We start from the raw sequence: 20,900 nt of genomic DNA, 5'->3' as shown, positions 1-20,900 counted from the left end.
CTCCAGCCTCAGAGGCTGTGGCCAGAGTACCTAATGCCCACCATGCCCAGCAGGTCCTGACCACGACCCAGACTCAGGGCTGAGGGCCGCCGTCCTGCCACCAGAGGCCCCACGCGGCCGTTAGCCCGCACCCACAGGAAGAGGCTGGAGCGGAAAGTGGGCAGTGAGCCTGCAAGGCAAAGGAGCCAGGCGCGGGGCACGGGCACTTGCTTCCCCCTCTGCAGCTCCAGATGCGTGGTGTGTGTGGCTGTGGCCGGGGCCTGTGGCGTCACACGGCGGTCCCGGGCCAGTAGCAGGATAAGGACCGCGGAAGCAAACAGAAGCCAGAGGAGACCCAAAACGTAGAAGCCCAGGGGAAGGAGGCAGCACGCGTCCCGGCCGAGGGAAGGGTCGTTTCTGGGGCTGCGTGCATTCTCTCCAGCCACCCCCTGAGCCTCTGGGAGGGTCGTTGTGGCACGTGGCCAGGTCGTAAGGAATGAGGTGGCTTTGGGGGTGGTTAAGAATGTGGTTATTTCAGAGGTGGTTGGGGTGGTGGGGGGTATGGTGGGCTCCGGGGTGGGGGAGGTCGTGGTGGTGGGGGTCGTGGGGGGCTCCGGGGTGGGGGAGGTCGTGGTGGTGGGGGTCGTGGGGGGCTCCGGGGTGGGGGGGGTCGTGGGGGGCATCGTGGTGGGGGTTGTGGGGGGCTCCGTGGTGGTGGGGGGGGTCGTGGGGGGCTCCGTGGTGGGGGGGGGTCGCGGTGGGTTCCGGGGTGGTCACGGATATATTCTGACTCTCAGTGGACTCTCGGGTAGAAGACAGATAGGGCATCTGGCTGTGTGGATAATCAGCAGACGTTGGGTAGAGTGGGGGCCAGTGGGTTGTGCGGGCTTCGGCGTTGGTGGAGAGCGTGACCCCAGCCGTGGTGAAGGGGTCCTCGTCCTCGTACTCGTCATAGCCTATGTCCGCGTCCCCGAGGGTAGGGCAGCCCTTCCCCGGGTAGGTGTAGACGGGTGTGTTGGCCAAGTTGACGCATCGCACGCTTTCCACGTTGGGGGTCATGGCCTTGACGTCTACTCCCTCCTTCCACAAGTAGACGTTATTGGAGTTGTCTTGCAGCCAGCGAGTGAAGTAGAGGATCTCGCAGTCGCAGGACCAGGGGTTGCCGTGCAGGAAAGCGAAGGGCAGGAGGAGGTCCCCAAAGAAGTTCTTCGGGACGGTCCGCAGCCAGTTCCCCTGGAGGTACAGGGTGTCGAGCTCCTCCAGTCCTTCCAGGAACCCGGGGGGCAGCTCGTTCAACCTGTTGTCGGCCAGGCTGAGCTTCCTCAGCCGGGGGGTGGGCGCCAGGAGCCCGGGCGGCAGCGTCTTCAGCTTGTTGCCGCGCAGGTAGAGCTCGTGGAGTTGGCTCAGGCCGTCCAGGGCACTATGGGACAGCGAGGTCAGCTCGTTGAAGGACGCGTCGAGGGTGTTGAGCGCCGGCAGGGCCCGTCCCAGCGGGGGCAGGCTTCGCAGCTTGTTGTGGGAGACGTCCAGGGTCTCCAGCGCGGGCAGCGTCCCGTCCATCTGCAGGTGGGTCAGCTGGCTTTGGCTCAGGTGCAGCTGGGCGAGCCGGGTCAGAGGCAGCAGGGAGGCGGTGGAGAAGGTGCCCAGGGGGTTCTCGCCCAGGCGGAGGATGGCCGTGTCGGCCGGCAGGTCGGGAGGCGGCGCCTTGAGCCCCCGGTTGTCACAGTTCACTTCCACCTGGCTGGTCACCTGGGAGACCTCGCAGACGGACTGGGGGCGGGAAGGGCTCGGCAGCAACAGCAGCAACAGGAGGAGAGGCATGGGGGCCTGGCCGGGAAGGGGGGGGGCTTAAGTGGGCACCTCTGGGCCCGGGGCGCTAGGCCCCGCCCAGACTCTAGCCCCCCACCCCCACCCCCAGCCTCTGGGACCCCTGCCGACCGAGCTCCCGCACGTCCTGTCCCCGCCCCCCCGCCGCTGCCCTCTCCCACCCTCGCCCCCCAAAGCCTGGACAGCACCACGTCCTCGTCCTCACCCCTCCCTCGGCGCCCCCGTCCCCCAGCCCCCAAGTCCCGCTTACGGGCCAGCGCAAAGACCTCCGAAGGCACAGAGCTGCTGCCACGGTGACTGCGTCCTTCGCTCTTCCAGCTCCAGGGAGGGCCTGCTCGGCCGGTGGCAGGAAGGGCTCGGGGAGGGGGAGGAAACGCCAGCCCGATAGGGACTCCTGTGACCCGGGAGCTGTCTCCCTCCCGGACACAGGCCCTTATCATCTCCTTCCACGACTGTCCCCCGCGCTCCTTGCGGCTCCGTTCTCCCACCGGGCGGACTGGGACTGGACTCCAACCACCACCTTCGCCCGGCTTTTAAGCCTCCGGCCGCCGCTCACTGCCCCTCACTGTTGTCTTCTTATGGTCGCCAATGTTGACCCTCACCTCCCTCTGCCTTTTCCCCCTGTCTCTAGCATGGTCCCCCCCACCCCACCCCCAACCCACTGGCTCAGTTCTGGCCGAGGTCGCCAGTGCCAGTGCTCTACGCCCACTGGGCGCTTCTCCGTTATGATCTTAACGTGTTTTCTGCGACCCACATCACCACCGTCTCTTCCGCTCGGGACTCATGACGCACACTCCTCTTCTCTGGCTGGACTTTCTTTGTAGATTCCTCTTTGGCCCTTCGTGAGAAGTTCACCCCCGGAGTTTGGCCTTTGGCCCTCTTTCTTTCTTTCTTTCTTTCTTTCTTTCTTTCACATTTATTTTTGAGAGGGACAGAGCACAAGTGGGGAGGGGCAGAGAGAGAGAGAGGGGGAGACAGAATCCGAAGCAGGCTCCAGGCTCCGAGCTGTCAGCACAGAGCCCGATGCGGGGCTCGAACCCACTAACTGTGAGATCATGATCTGAGCTGAAGTCAGACACTCAACCGACTGAGCCACCCAGGCGCACGCCCCTCCTCTTGTGCTACACAAACACCTGGGATCACCCTCGTTCTTTTCCTTGCTTTTCAACCACACCTACACCCCAGTGACTCAAACCTATGTCTAGCCCAGACCCCTCTCCTGAGACCCAAACCCCTAGGTCCCCCTGCCCTTTGGAATCCTTGGATGTCCCACAGGCATTGAACCTGCGTGTTCAGAACTGAGATACTCCCCCTGTTGTCCGACCCGGCAAATGGTACCACCGTCCACGCGTTTGGCCGCTCAGTACCAACAGATCCCTGATGGCCGCCCTGAACCCTTCCCCTCTCATTCCCTGTGCAACCTGTCACCTGGTCACGCTCATTTCAGCTCCTAATCTCTCTGAAATCCACTTTTCCTGTTCCCACCGCCACCATCGCCAGTCCGAGGTACCATTTTCTTTCTACACCCCGCTGCAACAGCCTCCCAGCTGGTCTCCTGACTCTGGCCTCCCTTCTGCCCGACCCTCACTTATCTGGGAAGTTCCAGCCCAGAATTTCTTCCTTTGGAAAGCCTTTTAAGACCTCCAAGACGGGGTACCCGGCTGGCTCAGTTGGTGGAGCATGTGACTCTCGGTCTCAGGGTCATGAGTTCGAGGCCCACGTTGGGTGTAGAAATTACTTCAAACAAACAAAACAACAACAACAAAAGCTTCCCAAGACCAAGTTAGGTGCCTGTAAGAAAGTCAGCTGCCGTGTCTGTTGGTTCTCTTCCCGATCATTAACATGTCCCACCTACTGTCCCCACAAGGGACATCACGGGCCTGCTCCTGTCTGCTCAGCGCCGGTGACACTTGAGCCGGATGCAGTGAATGTCCAGATCTGCCATTTATCTCATTAGCCGGCTGCAAAGAGTACCTGAAACCATGGAGAAAGCAAGGAGTCAGGCAGCAGGAAGTGAGGTGACAAGTTGCAGAGAGAGAGAGACCACGTGTGGAGTAGGGCCCCTGGGGCTGCTGAGCTTGGCTACATTTGTATGGGTCAGGGGTTTCGTGTAAGCCTCAGAGAACATTCAGGCTGACTTAGAATGAAAGGGAATTTGTTGCAAATACATCGGCTCCTCCCGGGCTGTACCCGGTAAGGGGCTAGAGAACCAGACTTGGAACAGGGCCAGGCTGCGGAGAGCAGACCGGGTCACTGGAGCCCGCGCTCCTCCAGCTGCTGATCCGGAAACTGAGCGCAGCCTCCCTGCCCTGACGTGGTACCTACCGCCTTGGGAAGCCAGGGCTGGGTGTGAGGGGGACGGGTCGTAAGCCGGTGACCCAGCTGCCAGGGAGCCCAGGAAAGCCAACGGCGTTTTCCCAGCTTCTGTAGGAGGAGGCCGCGTCGGCTTCTTCGAAGATGCCTACGTTGAAGGTTTTTGCAGACGTAGAAGCGAGGGATTCATACACTTTGGCACCTGCTGAAATGATCCAGTGTTTTAGTTTCTTCACATGTTAATGTTCTGATTTTTTTTTTTCTTCTAATCTTGCATCTTTGAATGCCTGGGAGTAACACTAGTTGGCCATTATGAATTATTCTTTTTTTTTTTTTACGTGTATTTATTATTGAGAGACAGAGTGTGAGCTGGCAAGGGGCAGAGAGAGAGGGAGACACAGAATCCGAAGCAGGCTCCAGGCTCTGAGTTGTCAGCACAGAGCCCGACGCTGGACTCGAACCCACGAGCCGTGAGATCATGACCTGAGCCGAAGTTGGAAGCTTGATGGACTGAGCCACACAGGCGCCCCTCTTTTAATATAATTCTAGGTTGGCTTGCTCACATTTTATTTAGAATTTTACATCCAGGGATGCCTGGGTAGGGCTGAGTGGGTCAAGCGTCTGTCTCTCGATAGCAGCTCAGGTCTTTTTTTTTTTTTTTCCATTTTTGAAAATTTTATTTATATTTTTTTATTAAAAATAATATGTTGTCAAATTGGTTTCCATACAACACAGTGCTCATCCCAACAGGTGCCCTCCTCAATGCCCATCACCCACTTTCCCCTCTCCCCCACCCCCCATCAACCCTCAGTTTGTTCTCTGTATTTAAGAGTCTCTTATGTTTGCCTCCCTCCCTCTCTGTCTGAAACTATTTTTCCCCCTTCCCTTCCCCCATGGTCTTCTGTTCAGTTTCTCAGGACCCACATACAAATGAAAACATATGGTGTCTGTTCTTCTTTGCCTGACTTATTTCACTTAGCATAACACTCTCCAGTTCTATCCACGTTGTTGGAAATGGCATGATTTCATTCTTTCTCATTGCCAAGTAGTATTCCATTGTGTATATAAACCACATCTTTATCCATTCATCGGTTGATGGACACTTGGGCTCTTTCCATAATTTGGCTATTGTTGAAAGTGCTGGTATAAACATTGGGGTACAAGTGCCCCTATGCATCAGTACTCCTGTATCCCTTGGGTAAATTCCTAGCAGTGCTATTGCTGGGTCGTAGGGTAGGTCTATTTTTAATTTTTTGAGGACCCTCCACACTGCTTTCCAGAGTGGCTGCACCAGTTTGCATTCCCACCAACAGTGCAAGAGGGTTCCCGTTTCTCCACATCCTCTCCAGCATCTATAGTCTCCTGATTTGTTCATTTTAGCCTTTCTGACTGGCATAAGGTGATATCTCACTGTGGCTTTGATTTGTATTTCCCTGATGAGTGACGTTGAGCATCTTTTCATGTGTCGGTTGGCCATCTGGATGTCTTCTTTGGAGAATTGTCTATTCATGTCTTCTGCCCATTTCTTCACTGGATTATTTGTTTTTCAGTGTGGAGTTTGGTGAGTTCTTTATAGATGATAGCAGCTCAGGTCTTGAGCTCAGGTTTGTGGGTTCAAGCCCTGCATTGGGCATGGAGCCTACTTATAAAATACAAACTTTTACATCTAAGTTAGAAAATAAAAGTGGCCCATAGATTTCTTTTTTTTTTTTAATTTGGTTTAACATTTATTCATTTTTGAGAGAGAGAGAGAGCATGAACTGGGGAGGGTAGAGAGAGAGGGAGACATAGAATCCAAAGCAGGCTCCAGGCTCCAAGCTGACAGCACAGAGCCGGACGCGGGGCTCAAACTCACAAACCGTGAGATCGTGACCTGAGCTGAAGTTGGACGCTTAATCGACTGAGCCACCTTGAGTTCTGTTTGTTTTGTTTTGTTATCAGAGTTATGCTGCCCTTATAAATTAAGTTAGAAAATGTTATATTCTCTGGATAAGTTAGAGATTATAGGAATTTTCTGTTCAATGCAGGTTAGGTGGACCCATAAAACCATCTGGACCTGATGCCATTTGGGAGATAGCTTCCTGAATACCTTTCCAATTCCTACTATCATTTTTGGTCTGTTGAGGTTTCTTGAGTCAAATTTTTTGATCCTCCCCCCTTAAGTCAGTTCTGATGTTGAGTCAGTTTTGGTAACTGATATTTTCTTTCTTAATATATTTTTTTTAAAGATTTTATCTTTAATCTCTGCATCCAGTGTGGGGCTCAAACACACAACCCCAAGACCAAGAGTCACATACTCCACTGACTGAGTCGGCCAGGTGTCCCAATTAATTGATATTTTCTAATTAAAATATCTACTTCATGTAGCTGTTCAAATGTAGTATCGCAAGTTTGAACGCTTATGCGTTTACCGTTTGTTAAAATCTCCGTATCTGTAGTCGTGACCCCTAATGTTTTTTGTATTTTCTTTCTTTCTCTTTTCTCTCTCTTTCTTCCCACCCCCCATTTTTTTTTTCCTTCATCGGACTTGCCAAAGATTAGTCTATTTTATTGGACTAGCCAAAGAACCAGATTTATTAGTTTTACTAGTCGATTTCTTTTTTTTCCCCTCTCTCTTTGACGATGAATGTCTACTCCCACCTTTAATAATTCCTCAGGCCTTGAGCTTACTTTCATGTTCCCTTTCTACCTTCTTGAGTTCTTGAAATCTTAGTTCACTTACTTTCAATCTTCCCTGCTTTTTAGGTAAATCCACTTAATTCATACCTTTCATCTGAGTATGGCATCGTGCCATCTAATATATATTTTTTAATTTTTAAAAATGTTTGTTTATTTTTGAGATAGAGAGAGACAGAGCGTGAGCAGGGGAGGGGCAGAGAGAGAGGGAGACACGGAATCGGAATCAGGCTCCAGGCTCTGAGCAGTCAGCACAGAGCCTGACGTGGGGCTGGAACCCACGAACTGCGAGATCGTGACCTGAGCCGAAGTCGGACGCTTAACCGACTGACCCACCCAGGCGCCCCTGAGGTGCATTTTTAAAGAGCTCTGTGCAGGAAACATTAGTTGGAGGTCTGCTCAAGATCCACTCAACTTTCCTTTTTTTCTTCTGAAAAATCACTTCTACTGCACCCTTAGGATTCTTGGTGGGAATGATTCTATTCGAGCTACGTGAGTGGGCCTCAGCCAGTCACAAGGACCCACACAAGTACCCTAATAGAAGCTGGTCAGAGTCTCCCACCGTGAGAGCGAGACTGGTTCAGGGTCAGAAAGAAAAGGTAAGTGGGTCCCTTCGTAACGAAGCCCAAGGCTTCTGTGGGGTGACTGAAGTAGGCATGCTTTCTCTGGATGTGGGCAGGAAATATGTGACCCTGGAGGAGCGATTGAATCGTTTTATGATCATGGGGGATAAGGCCCTAGGATGACGCTAATGTCAGGAAAGCTACAACTAAAAAAGAAAGAAAGAAAGAAAGAAAGAAAGAAAGAAAGAAAGAAAGAAAGAAAAGAGGAAGGGAGGGAGGGAGGAAGAGAGGAAGAAAGGAGAAGGAAGGAAGGAAGGAAGGAAGGAAGGAAGGAAGGAAGAAAGAAAGAAAAAATGGCAGGACGCCGGGGGTGGGGCTCAGTCCGTTGAGCATCTAGCTTCAGTTCAGATCATGATCTCGTGGTCTGTGAGTTTGAGCCCCGCGTCGGGCTCTGTGCTGACAGCTCAGAGCCTGGAGCCTGCTTCGGATTCTGTGTCTCCCTCTCTCTCTGCCCCTTCCCTGCTCGCACTCTGTCTTTCAAAAACAAATAAATACTGAAATAATTTTTTTTTTTTTAAAGTGGAAAGAAACCATTGACATCACTGAGCAGGAAACCTAATTTTTTTTTTTTTAATTGGTGTTGGAATTGTTACTTGCAACATAATAAGCTTTAGGAGGTAAAGATTGCATTTTCCATTTTTCCTTTTTTTAAGTGTTTTTTTGTTTGTTGAGAGACAGAGCGCAAAAATGCTAGCAGGAGAGGGACCGAGAGAGAAGAAAAGAGGATCCCAAGTGCAGGGATCCTATGCGGGGCTTGAACTCACAAACTGTGAGATCATGGTCTGCGCTGAAATCGAGGGTTGGATGCTTAACCGACTGAGCCACACAGGCACCCCATTTTTTTAAGTGGTATTGTTTAGAAAGGTATTTAAAATTTTTTTTTCCTTTTTAAAAATATTTTTTATTATTTATTTATTTATGTGTGTATTTATTTATTTATTTATTTTGAGAGAGAGAGAGAGGGAGAGCAAGCAGGGGAGGGACAGAGAGAGGGAAACAGAGGATCCCAAGCAGAGAGCCCGACTCAGGGCTCGAACTCACAAGCCATGAGATCATGACCTGAGCCAAAGTCAGACGCCTAACCGACTGAGCCACCCAGGCACCCCCACAAAGGTATTTTTTAAATTTCAGGTCGATTTTTAAAAATGAAACTTTTTTTGAGATCATTATAGGTTCCCAGACAGTCGTAAGAAATAAGAGATCCCGCGTGCCCTTTCCCCAGTTCCAGTATCACAACCCAGATACTGACATTGTCCTCACCATAAGGATCCCTCACGATGCCCCTGTATACCCACACACGCTTCCTTCCTACCCCCTGACTCCCACCGCTCTGCTATTCATTTCTGCCCTCTTGTCACATTAAGAATGTTGGGGCGCCTGGGGGGCTCAGTCGGTTGAGCATCCGACTGTTTCTCAGGTCATGATCTCGCGGTCCGGGAGTTCGAGCCCCGCGTCAGGCTCTGTGCTGACAGCTCAGAGCCTGGAACCTGCTTCGGGTTCTGGGTCTCCCTCTCTCTCTGTGCTCCCCTCTCCCCCTGCTTGAGCTCTGTCTCTCTGTGTCTCAAAAATAATAAATGTTAAAACAAATTTTTTTTAAAAGAACATTATATAAATGGGATCGTACAGTATATGCCCTCTGGGAGTCGACTCTGTCCGCTCGGCACACTCCCCTGGAGGTTCGCGGTTTGTAGCGTGCACTCGTATTTATTGCCAGGTAGTATTCCATTGCGGGGACGTACCACAGTGTAACCACTGCCCAACTGAAAGCCGACTGGGCAGATCCCAGTTGTTGGCTGTTACAAATAAATCTGCCATGAATATTCACATACAGATTTTTGTGGGAACATAAAGTCTTCATCTTCCTGGGAAAATGCCCCCGGAGTGCGGTTTCTGGGTCAGAGGGGAGTTTATCCTTGGGTGTGTCTGGTTGGGGGTTTGCTTGCTTTCTTGCAACGTGTGAGTGTCTGTTTCTCGCCAGATTTGGGTGGTCTTCAGCCATCATTTGAGAACTTTTTTCAGCCTCGTCCTCTTCCTCCTGTTTCTGGGTCTCTGATGACACAACGTCAGATCTTTTGTTACAGCCCCAGAGGTCCCCGAGACGTTTGTGCTTTTAAGTCTGTTTTCCCTCTGTCGTGCGGAATGGGTGGTTTCTATTGTCGTATCTTCCGGGTCACGGGTTCTTTTCTCTGTTCCCGCATTGTGTTGTGGGGCCCACTCCCTGAGCTGTAATCTCAGCTGTTATGTCTTTCAGCTCTGCGGTCTCCATTTAGTTCCTTAGACCCTCTGTGCCTTTGCTGAAGTTCTGTTTGATCTGTTTCAAGTGCATCCATAATTTCTCGTTAAAGCCTTTTTATCGTGGCTGCTTTAAAATATTTTCCAGGGGCGCCCGGGTGGCTCAGTCGGTTAGGCGTCTGACTTTGGCTCAGGTCATGATCTCACGGGTCGTGGGTTCAGGCCTCACGTCAGGCTCTGTGCTGACAGCTCGGAGCCTGGAGCCTGCTTCGGATTCTGGGTCTCCCTCTCTCTCTCTGCCCCTCCCCTGCTCACGCTCTCTCTCTCTCTCTCTCTCTCAAAAACAAATAAACATGAAAAAAATAAAATATTCCCCAGAGAACCCTAACACCTCTGTCCTTTGGGAGCCACCTGGGTGAGGATGACCTCCTGGCTGCAGAAATGAGTGACGGTCCTGACCCTCCTGGGGCCCCCTGACGCCATCCCAGTGGGGATGGGAAGGGTGCCCCATGGTGGCCAATCTGGGATGGACATCCAGGCTCCCCTGCGGTTACCAGCTGGCTGGGGTGAAAATCCCTGCTCCCCTACTTGGCCTTCCCAGAGAGTCTGCCAGCCCGGCGGGGATGTTGGGGCACCTGGTGACAAGCCTGGGGAGGGTGCAAATCTAGGCTCAACCTTTGGCTGCTGGTGTGGGGGTGGCCACAGTTTGTCCGTGGTAGAATGTCTGGAATAGAGTGGCCATTTCCCAAGTTCTGCCTTGTTAGGCTACCCCTTCCCTGGTCCTCTGGCTGGAGAGAGCAGGCTTATTATTATTATTACTACTATTAGGGCACCTGGGTGGCTCAGTCAGTGAAGCATCTGACTCTGGTCTCGGCTCAGGTCATGATCTCACCGTTCATGAGTTTGATCCCTGCATCAGGCTCTGCACTAGGGGTACAGCTAGGGATTCTCTCTCTCCCCCTCTATCTGCCCCTCCCCTGCTAGCTCGCTCTCTCTCTCTCTCTCTCTCTCTCTCTCTCGGAATAAGTAAATAAACTTTTAAAAAAATTATACACAAAACCGAAAAAACACAAAGGGCTCATCCCACCGGCAATAAACGTTTTTGTTTCTAGGTTGCGAATTCCTTCACTTCTTGGGTGTGTATAGAATGTCCCGGATTTGGTTGGATTTAATGGGCGGAACAGCGAAGGACACACCCATCTTGCCGGAAGCGGAGATCTCCCTGGTGGGTATTGCCACCTTCTGCAGGCTTCTCAATTTCTCACACTTGGCATTAAACATACCGGGTGAGGGTTAATCTTACGGATCCGCTTGGCCCGGATTCCCCACTTGTTAACATTTGGTCTCGTTGGCTTTATTCCTGTGTCTCCTGTGTCTCCGAGGGTTTTCCCTGAACTAACTTGGAGACATCGCCACTAAATTTCAACGTGTGTTGCCTAAAAACAAAGACATTTTCTTACAGAACTGCAGTATGGTTATTAATGTGGAAATTCAATACCGATGGGATAGTATGATCCAATCTGTAGTTCATATTCCCATTTTGTCAATTGTCCAAAAAATGTCCTTCGTAGCTCCGCCCGCCACCCTCCCGCCCACGTCTAGGAACCCATCCGGGACCATAGCTCTTTTGTCTCCTGTAGTTCCCCAAACTGTCTTGATTCTTTGTGTCCTTGACATTTTTGAAAACTACAGTCCGGTAATTACGTAGAATGTCCCTCGACCGTGTAGAATTTCCCTCAACTCGTCTGATGCTTCTCACAATTGGATTTGCCGTATGTTTCTCTGGCGTGACTGTTACATAAGGGATGTGGCTTTCTCGGGGCATCATATCAGGAAATACTTCATATCAATTTGACCTATTGCGGGGGTGCTGTTAACTTTGATACTTGGTCAAGGTGGAATCCACCGTGCTTTTCCACCGTCGAGATACTGTTTCCTCTTTTCTCACTAAGAAGCACTTTTGTGGGGAGATGTTCTGACACTATGTAAATATCCTGTTCCTAATTCAACTCTGGCCTGCAAAGTACAGCACCCGTTGGTGACTCTCGTCTGGGCCGATTATTGTAAAACCGTATTTTTTTTTTTTTTCAACGTTTATTTATTTTTGGGACAGAGAGAGACAGAGCATGAACGGGCGAGGGGCAGAGAGAGAGGGAGACACAGAATCGGAAACAGGCTCCAGGCTCTGAGCCATCAGCCCAGAGCCCGACGCGGGGCTCGAACTCACGGACCGCGAGATCGTGACCTGGCTGAAGTCGGACGCTTAACCGACTGCGCCACCCAGGCGCCCCAGTAAAACCGTATTTTTAGGTGATTTCAGTTCATTCCGTTTCCTTGTAACCAAAAGAACCCAGTGAAAACAGAACATTAGACTCAGAAGCAGGGTTTCGTGGAACTGATCCTGAGTGCTATCGGCTGGAAGGGAATGTTTCTACCCAGTGTTTTCACGGCAAAGCCACTAACTGAGCCTTCTCCTGAGGTCTCTCGGACTCTAAGCGTGGACCTCGGTCGGTGGGGCGGAATGTGGACTTTGAGCTGTCTAGACTGGATTAGTTACCGTATTGTAAATTCCTATAGGCCTGACAAAACCGTTGTGACACTTTGTTTTAACATCTGTCCACCCCTCTAGCTGGCAAACTTTGGGACAGCAGGCCCTCAGAAACACCGCCCGTGCTCTAAAGGGGTAGACCCTGTTCCATGGGCTGAAGGAGGTGTGGCCACATAAATGAGACACCTCTAGGGGCGCCCGGGTGGCTCAGTCGGTTGAGCATCCGACTCTGGGTTTCAGTTCAGGTCATGATCTCGCAGCTTCGTGGGTTTTAGCCCCGCATCGGGCTCCACACTGGCAGCGTGGAGCCTGCTTGAGATCCTCCCCCCTCCGCTCTCTCTGCCCCTCCCCTGCTCGCACCCTCTCTGTCGCTCTCATAATAAATAAACTTAAAAAAAGAAAGTCCCACCCCAAAGGTCACCAAAATACTCTCCCACATTTTCATCTGTTAACTTTCTAGTTTTTCACCTTTCGTTTTAGAGTCTTTAATCCACCCGGAGTTTACTTTCGCGTATGGTATGAAATAGGGATACGGCTTTATTTCTTTTTCTCTCTATAGAGGGAGGCAGCCACCTGTGTCTTCTAATCTTTTTTTTTTTTTTAACATTTATTCATTTTTGAGAGACAGAGACAGAGTGTGAGTGGGGGAGGGGCAGAGAGAGAGGGAGACACAGAATCCGAAACAGGCTCCGGGCTCCGAGCTGTCGGCACAGAGCTGACGGGGGGCTCGAACCCACAAACTCTGGGATCGTGACCTGAGCTGAAGTCAGATGCTTAACCGACTGAGCCACCCAGCGGCCCCCCGTGTCTGCTGATCTAACCGGTCCTCCCTGAGGTCACCCAGCCCATATCACACTTCTGTGTGCACACGGGTGGCTCCATGGCTCCTACCCGGTTCCTTTCTTTAGTTTTTAGCAACTAAGCAGAACCAGTTGGGTTTTTGTGTAATTGTTGTTGCTGTAACTTCTGTTGGATGTTTTTTTTTTTTTTTAATTTTTTTTTTCAACGTTTATTCATTTTTGGGACAGAGAGAGACAGAGCATGAACGGGGGAGGGGCAGAGAGAGAGGGAGACACAGAATCGGAAACAGGCTCCAGGCTCCGAGCCATCAGCCCAGAGCCTGACGCGGGGCTCGAACTCCCGGACCGCGAGATCGTGACCTGGCTGAAGTCGGACGCTTAACCGACTGCGCCACCCAGGCGCCCCTGTTGGATGTTTTAATATCTGCCGGGGTGACTCCCTCCTCTTTTTCAAAACCGATGCGGCTATTCGCGGACCTTTGCACCATCATAAACATTTTCTCTTTTTTTTTTTTTAACATTTATTTATTGAAGTAATCTCTACACCCAACGTGGGGCTCGAAATCCCAACTCCGAGCCCAGGAGTCGCTTGATCTACCGACTGAGCCCTCCAGGCGTCTCTAGATTGTCATAAACAGTTTAGAAGAAGTTCCTCAAGTTTGTAAACATTTAACTTATAGGTTATTTGGGGGAGGACTGACATCTTTATAATCGGGAATCAGCTCATCCAGACAAAAAGTGTATCTCTCCATTTACACTCAACTTTCATGCCCGTTAACAGTTTCACATTTTTATGGGGCGTCTGGGGGGCTCAGTTGGTTGAGCGTCCGACTCTCGATCCCAGCTCAGGTCTTGATCTCAGGGTCGTGGTGGCCGTGAAGACAACTTAAAGACACACACCCACACACACAGCAGTTTCGCATTTTTGCCGTAAAGATTTTACATACATTTAAAGAACATCCTTAATTACTTTGAGTTCTGAATACTTGAGAGACTTTGTTACTGTTGTGAGCGACCTTTTGTTGTCTGTGACTTCTTACCGCGGGGATGAGGAGAGCTGTTGGTGTTGATGTTTCTTACATCCAGGGAAGTCCCTGACTCTCCTGTTGGTGGCTTATTGTTGCTCTGCAAGGCTTTCCACGTTGGTAATTATACCCTCACATAGTTAATCTTTTCCTTTCCTCTGCTTCTTTTATTTTCTTCTCTTAGCACGTTGGCCAGGACCCCCAGTGTTGCCGTGAAGACAGTCCTGCCTTATTCCTGTTTTTACAGTGAGGGTGTCATGACCCATGTGAACTGGAGGTTTTTAAAAGTCCTTTTCAAATTAAGGAAGTTGTTTCCCCAAAAAAATTTTTTTAAGTTTATGTATTTATTTGGGGAGAGAGAGCGTGCGTGGGGGAGGGGCAGAGAGAGAGGAAGACAGAGAGTCCCAAGCAGGCTCCACACTGTCAGCGCAGAGCCCGACGCGGGGCTCGAACTCACGGACCGTGAGATCGTGACCTGAGCCGAAGTCAGATGCTCAGCCGACTGAGCCACCCGGGCGCCCCTGAGGGTGTTAACTTCTTAACCAGCGGTCTGGAGACGGGCCCTCTCAGGTGGGTCTAGCAGCAGGATGTCATCATCCGGTAGACCTGTCCTTCCGTTTTCCATCCTTAGCACCCTGGCTTTCATGTCCCTGTCCTTGTCACCTCATGCTTGCAACATGGCGGGCACCCTTAAAGGCGTACATCTCCTGGTGACAGGGAAGGAGCAGGGGCACAGCAGTGCCTCACCGTAAGTGACTGTCCTCATACCGGCAGAGGACAGACTTTCCCGGCAGCCCCGTCCCCTGGTCGACTTCTGGCGACATTGGTCAGAAATGGATCGCGGCGTGCTTCTGGCCGCAAGACAGGGCTGCATTCTGAGCGTCTGGCAGACGAGACCGGGGACACTGTGCGTCATCGTGACTCATCCCCGGGGCCGGGCACGCGCTCCGCGTCTCAACAAGACGGGGCTCTGTTGGGAAGAGAGAAATGCCTTTCGCCCTCGCACGTGTGGGACACACTTGACTTAAGTCACTTGACTTAATTGGCAGTTTCTAGTTCGGTCAACTTTTGGGTTTGGTTGGCCCATATTTTATGGAGGATTTTTCACATTTATGTTCAGAAGTGAATGAGGCCTGTGTTTTTATTTTCTCGTGTTCACCTTAGCTGAAGCGAGAACTTCGTAAAACGAGTTGGCTTGCCGCCTTCTTCTTCTATTTTCGGGAGAACTTGTGTGAAATCAGATGATCGTGCCTTGAAAGTTTGGGAGAACTAGGGGCTCCTGGGTGGCTCAGTCGGTGAAGCGTCGGACTTCGGTTCAGGTCATGGTCTCGCGGTCCGTGAGTTCGGGCCCCGCGTCGGGCTCTGTGCTGACAGCTCGGAGCCTGGAGCCTGCTTCGGATTCCGTGTCTCCCTCTCTCTCTGCCCCTCCCCCGCTCATGCTCCGTCTCTGTCTCCAGAAAGAAAGAAAGAAAAGAAAAGAAAAGAAAGAAAGAAAGAAAGAAAGAAAGAAAGAAAAGTTAGTTTGACAGAACTCACCTATAAAGCTACCGGGGCGTTGGGCCGCTGTGGGGGCCAGGCTTTCGCTGCCTTCTCACTGCTGCCCTCTACCTCAGGGTACTGACATCCCTACTTTTACACACAAAGTGGCACTTACCTTTGATAATGAATGAGTAAGAATGAATAAAAACAAAACCCAGGTTTGGGATAAAGCGAAGACAATTTCCTGTTTCAGATTCTTGCCCAACAGAGCCTCTCCCCATGTATAGGTGATGTGGTTAAAGAAATCACAATCAGATACAGGAATCTGTTTTCTCTACGTTTAGACCGCAGGGAGAAAATTAATTTCACTTTGATCATATGTGAATCAGTTTTACATATTATTAAATAGACAGGATCAAACGAGGGACATCCGTCTGGCTCAGTCGTATTTAAAAAGAAAATCTTTTTTTTTTTTTTTAATGTTTATTTTTGAGACAGGGAGACAGAGCGTGACCGGGGGAAGGTCAGAGAGAGGGAGACACAGAATCCCAAGCAGACTCCAGGCTCTGAGCTGTCAGCACAGAGCCCGACACGGGACTCGAACTCACAGACTGTGACCTGAGCTGAAGTCGGACGCCTAACCGACTGAGCCCCCCAGGTGCCCCTCCGGTGGACTTTTTAAAAAAAAAAAACCCTGGAGCTCCACTTACTTTCAATATGACTCGTATAGATACTATGTGTTAATACCAGAAGAATCAAAAGTCAGTAAGAGCCTAGGAGTATGAATCCTTGGACCTAACTCGCAACACTTTATAACTGTTTCTTGCAGCCTTTTTGTTTGAAGAGTGTGGCTTCAGCCGGCCGCTGAGGAGCCTGGAGTTCTTGGCCGTGGTTTTTTCCTCTGAGTCGGAATCATTTTCTCCCCGGGCTTCCAGAATCACCAGAGGAATCTTCATGGCAGAATCTACAAGCCGCGCCACCTTCTCTCTCTGAAGCCAAGCCCACGACGCCCTACAAACTTCCCTGGAACGTGCTGTCTGTGCCTGGCTGATGCGGAGACTTGCCGTCCCGGTTCACCTTCTTGTCGCCTCTGTTCTGAGAGGAGAAGGCGATTTGAGCTCTCCTAGGACGAGGCGCCCAGAAACCACCACGGACTTCCTTCTTTCCTGCGCCGGGAAGTCCCAAGGACTTTTGTTTTCTTCTGTAGCCAAGTGAGTAAAGAGGTCGCCTCCCGGGGAGGGGGCGCGGCACGCAGCCTCCTGGGCCTGGGGCAGCCACCCCCCACTTTCTTGCTCCCGCCCCCACCCCTGCCGTCTCTCTCTCTCATTTCATTTTTTTTTTTCTTTTTTTTTAATCTTTACCACCTACGTCTTTTTCTGCTCTGGTCCGCTCATGGCCTTGTCTCCCCGCCAGGAGTCCCTCCCCGCCACCTGTCGGTGTTTTTACACCTGGGGAGGGACCCAGCAGCCCCGGGGGTTCAGCACCTCGCCAGCCTCTTAGGGCTTTCGGCCAGCTCTGTAGGGACAGAGATGAGCCGCTCTTGGGCTGCGGGCATCTGCTCCCGGTTTGTCTTCGCTGGCCTGTGGTTTTCTATTTTTGACCCTACGGAAATTTTTCTTTTTCTTTATGGTCTCCGATTTGGGGCTCCAGGGAAGGGGAGAAAGGCCTCCCTCGCTCCAAGATGACAAATGCTGGCTTTACCGTAGGCCTTTCTTGGTGTCGTTTTACATGCAGGTGTCCGACCTCCCCCCCCCCCCCGTCCCCAGCAGTCGACAGCTGAGGGTCTGCTGGCATTTTGATGATTGTTTCCAGTTGTCCCAACGGGACTTATTTGATTAAGCCTCGTTTTCTACATCAAATGTACCACTTTCCCTTCATCGTATGGCAGATTCTCGTACACTGGAACAAAAAATCGACCTTCTTGATCAGCACACGTAAATCAAAATAATGAATAGCAGTTTTCACCTATTGGTTTGGCAAACACATTTTTTTTTTTTTTTTTTTTTTTTTAGTTTGAGGCTATGCTGTCCTGGGGAAGGAGTAAGACAGCGTTCTTGTGCTCTGTCGGCCTGAGGGGTGTCAGTGGGCACGTGCTTTTGTGAACAATTTGGCAAAAGTCACCAACAGTTTTTTGTTCTTTAAATGCACGAACTTTATTTGTTTAACCTTTATTTTTGAGAGAGACAGAGACAGAGACGGAGTGTGAGCAGGGAAGGAGCAGGGAGAGAGGGAGACACAGAATCCGAAGCAGGCTCCGGGCTGTCAGCACAGAGCCCGATACGGGGCTCTAGCCCGCGAATTGTGACATCATGACCTGGACCCGAGTCAAAAGCCAGACGCTTAGTTAGCCCCCGGAGCCAGCAGGAGCCCTACTTTTTTTGTAAACACACATTACTCGTCTAGGTTCCCTGTTCCCTTCCATCCTTCCCTGTTCCAACACAGGGACACGTAGGTTGTGGCGACTGGAAGAAAACAGAATAATTCCAACTGCAGGACAGTGGTTACCGCTGAGGGGGGGGGGTTCAATCGGGGAGGGCACAGAGTGGCTTCCGAGGACAGTCACGTTCTATCTCTTGGCCTGGGTGGTGGGCACACGAGTGCTTATTATTGCTTTCTTACCTGTACACGTTTTCTATCCACACGTGTAGGGAAGATATACTTTGTGATCTGAACAAAAGGTGCTTATTACGGGGCGGGGTGGGGGGCAGTACCTACCCTCAGAGTTTGGGTTGACTTGACCTCGATGCCGTTAATTTGCTCCTGTGCTTCAGACCTTCCGTTCCCACTCTGCAGGTTCCCGCTTTATGCTTTTCCAGTTCTCTGTATTCCATCATCTCCTGGACTCCTTACTACTTGGCTCTCAACACCACCGACCCGTGAACCTATCCCAACAATGTCCCCCCCGGGACCCAGAGAGCAGGAAAATGCCTTCTTCTATGAGCCAAGAAATGGTTCGGGCCTAGGCGAGAACGGAATCAGAATCACCGAAGCTCGTTTTTATGAAGGACGCGCTGTGTGCCAAGCTGCCCGCGAGGTCTGGGGACAGCGGGGACCCTGCGTCTCTACAATCCGGCCGGGGGCTTCCCTTCTTGTCGATGCTGGTCAGTGGATGGCGGGTGCTGCCGCCGGGCTATTTGGGGACAGGTTTCCGTGTCTGCGGCGGGGAAGACGTAGGATCGGTGTAATAGATTTGAAAAGCACGGATTACGGTCTTGCTGTCAGAAGGGTTTTCTGGGTCTTGTGTTAGGGGGCATTTCTGTTTTCTTTCTACTAGTTGATTCCTTTTTTCAATGCCGTTTTTAAGTCAAGAAAGGGGGGGAATCTCGTCTCTGCTTGACTCTTTATCCGAGGCGCAGTCTCTCTCTCCACGTGGAGACCACGCTGCCCCCCTCCCCACCCCGCACCGAAGCGTCCTCTCCTGCGGCCCCCACGGCACAGGGCGCCGGCTTCCCAACGTTCTCCGGGAAGGGCTTCCTTTGGCCCGGCTCGGGCTGGGTGTCCTCCCCCGGGACCCATCAACCCTGGCCGGAGGGCGGGCGTCTCTAAGCACCTGGCAGACCCTCTGGGGACACCGGGCCGCTCCCTCGGCCTCACGGCGCTAGGCAGACGGCGGCGGGAACGAGGGCTGAACGGGCCGCATCCGTAGAGTGCGGCCAAGAGGCGGGTCTGGGGCCAAGACCTGGTGGAAGGACCCGCGAGACAGCCACGACCGCAGCACCGAGGGGCTCACGGGGAGGACCGGAGGCGGCTCAGGAGTCAGAGGAGCACAGAGCAGGGCGGCAGCAGCAGACTTGGGTCATCCGAGCTGCAGGTGGGGCCGATGCTCGGAGTGGCCCACAGCGCCCGTGACTCTTGGCTTTCACCCCTGGGCCCGTTGGGGGTCACCAGCTGCGGCTCTCCCGCCTTGAGGCCACGGTTTATTCACGCCTAGAATCGGGGCGGCCGGCCCAGAGCAGGGGACCTCGTGGTGCCCGTTAGTGCCCGAAGACGTCTCTGCTTTATCAGAACCCTCGGCCCGGGCCCGAGCGGCAGCGCAGATCCGAGCCCCCACGCCACTCGGCCACCTGCAGGGGGCCGAGCGGGGGCCGCACACGCCGGACGGCCAGGAACGCGTCAGGGGCGGAAGCAGGCGGCTCGCAGGGTGCGTGGGAAACGGCCCAGCTGCGCGGACCCTCACAGGTGGAGGGAGGGGACCCCAAACGACTGCGAACACAGGTGCTCGTGGTCAGGAAAGCCGATCGGCGGGTCCCGTGTGTTACTGCCATTACACCCGTGTGACCGCGGACCCGACGGAGTCCTGTTTCGCACCTATGGGGACCGCTTTCCCGCACCGCTGTGAGGAAGCAGGAGGTAAGACACGGCACCCCCACTCCCTGAGGAAACACCAAGAGCTCCTCAAAAAGGTCTCTGGCACCCTCCTGAAGCAGGGTTCTTTGGGGGTGGGGTCTGGGAACGCGAATTGTGAGCGAGCACCTCAGGTGACAGGCCGGTCCAAGGAGACTTTGGGACAAACACTCTAAGAATCCGTAAAGTGTCTGGGGGGCGGGGCGGGGGGGGGCATCTGGGTGGCTCAGTGGGTTAAGTATCCGACTTCGGCCCAGGCTCAGGTCATGATCTCCCCGTTCGTCAGTTCCGGCCCCGCGTCGGGCTGTGTTGACAGCTCGGAGCCCGGAGCCCGCATCGGATTCTGTGTCTCCTTCTCTCTCTGTCCCTCCCCTGTCTGTGCTCTCTGTCTGTCTCTGTCTCTCAAAAACTAAACATTAGAAAAAAGTCTGCCCCTCCCCCGCCCCAAGACCACGTGTATCACCACCTGCGGCCACGAGGTGGCAGCAGGGAGAACCAGCGCCCAGAGAGGAGCTGCGGGTGGCTCTCTGGTCCCAGGGGCCGGCCCACCTGGGACCGAGGTTTACTGCTGAGTAATCCCCCGTGGCCGCCTGCCTCGTTACCCTATCTTTGTGCAGACTCTGCCAAACCGCAGGCAGAAACTGCATTGGCGTGACCCTCGCTGGGCCGTGTAGGTGGTGGCAAGGTGTGTGTTCCACGCCAGTGACAGGCGGCCACGATGTCACCTGCACAGGCAACTTCAGGGACGCGTGCGGGGTATTACCCCACCCCCACCGCCGGGCTTGTGGTCCCAGGTGCTTCGAAAGGACCCCCACCTGCACCGGGCTTCTTGAGTCACGAGGATCGGGTCCGCGGCCGTCGAGCTGGACGCTCACCAGGGAGAGGATGCTGGGATGGGGCAGCTGCCTCTGGAAACGGCCAAGTCCTCTCTGGCTGCAGGAGCGGCAGCGGCAGCGGGGGGGGGGGGGAGGATTAGGTGACAGTCCCCTACCCAGCCCGGAACTAACACCTCCCCTACTCCCTCTCCCAACCTCAACGCTCAGAATAACCCCGA

The 20,900-nt window shown here is 52.7% G+C and overlaps 1 protein-coding gene across 1 annotated transcript; it reads right to left on the bottom strand.

The window, feature by feature from the left end:
- Positions 1–422: 422 nt before the first annotated feature.
- GP1BA (glycoprotein Ib platelet subunit alpha) lies at positions 423–2,391 on the bottom strand. Its single transcript, XM_047089890.1, has 2 exons — positions 2,057–2,391; positions 423–1,806 (listed from the first exon to the last, which is right to left on the bottom strand). The coding sequence occupies exon 2, from the start codon at positions 1,798–1,800 to the stop codon at positions 514–516; it is 1,287 nt and encodes a 428-aa protein (XP_046945846.1). The 5' UTR covers positions 1,801–1,806; positions 2,057–2,391; the 3' UTR covers positions 423–513.
- Positions 2,392–20,900: the final 18,509 nt, after the last annotated feature.

This window comes from Lynx rufus, unplaced genomic scaffold, assembly GCF_022079265.1.
Source record: "Lynx rufus isolate CCGP_SWC_20201006 ecotype Redwood Valley unplaced genomic scaffold, mLynRuf1.p SCAF_28, whole genome shotgun sequence".
Lineage (NCBI taxonomy): Eukaryota > Metazoa > Chordata > Mammalia > Carnivora > Felidae > Lynx > Lynx rufus.
This window is presented reverse-complemented; position numbering and strand designations above follow the sequence as displayed.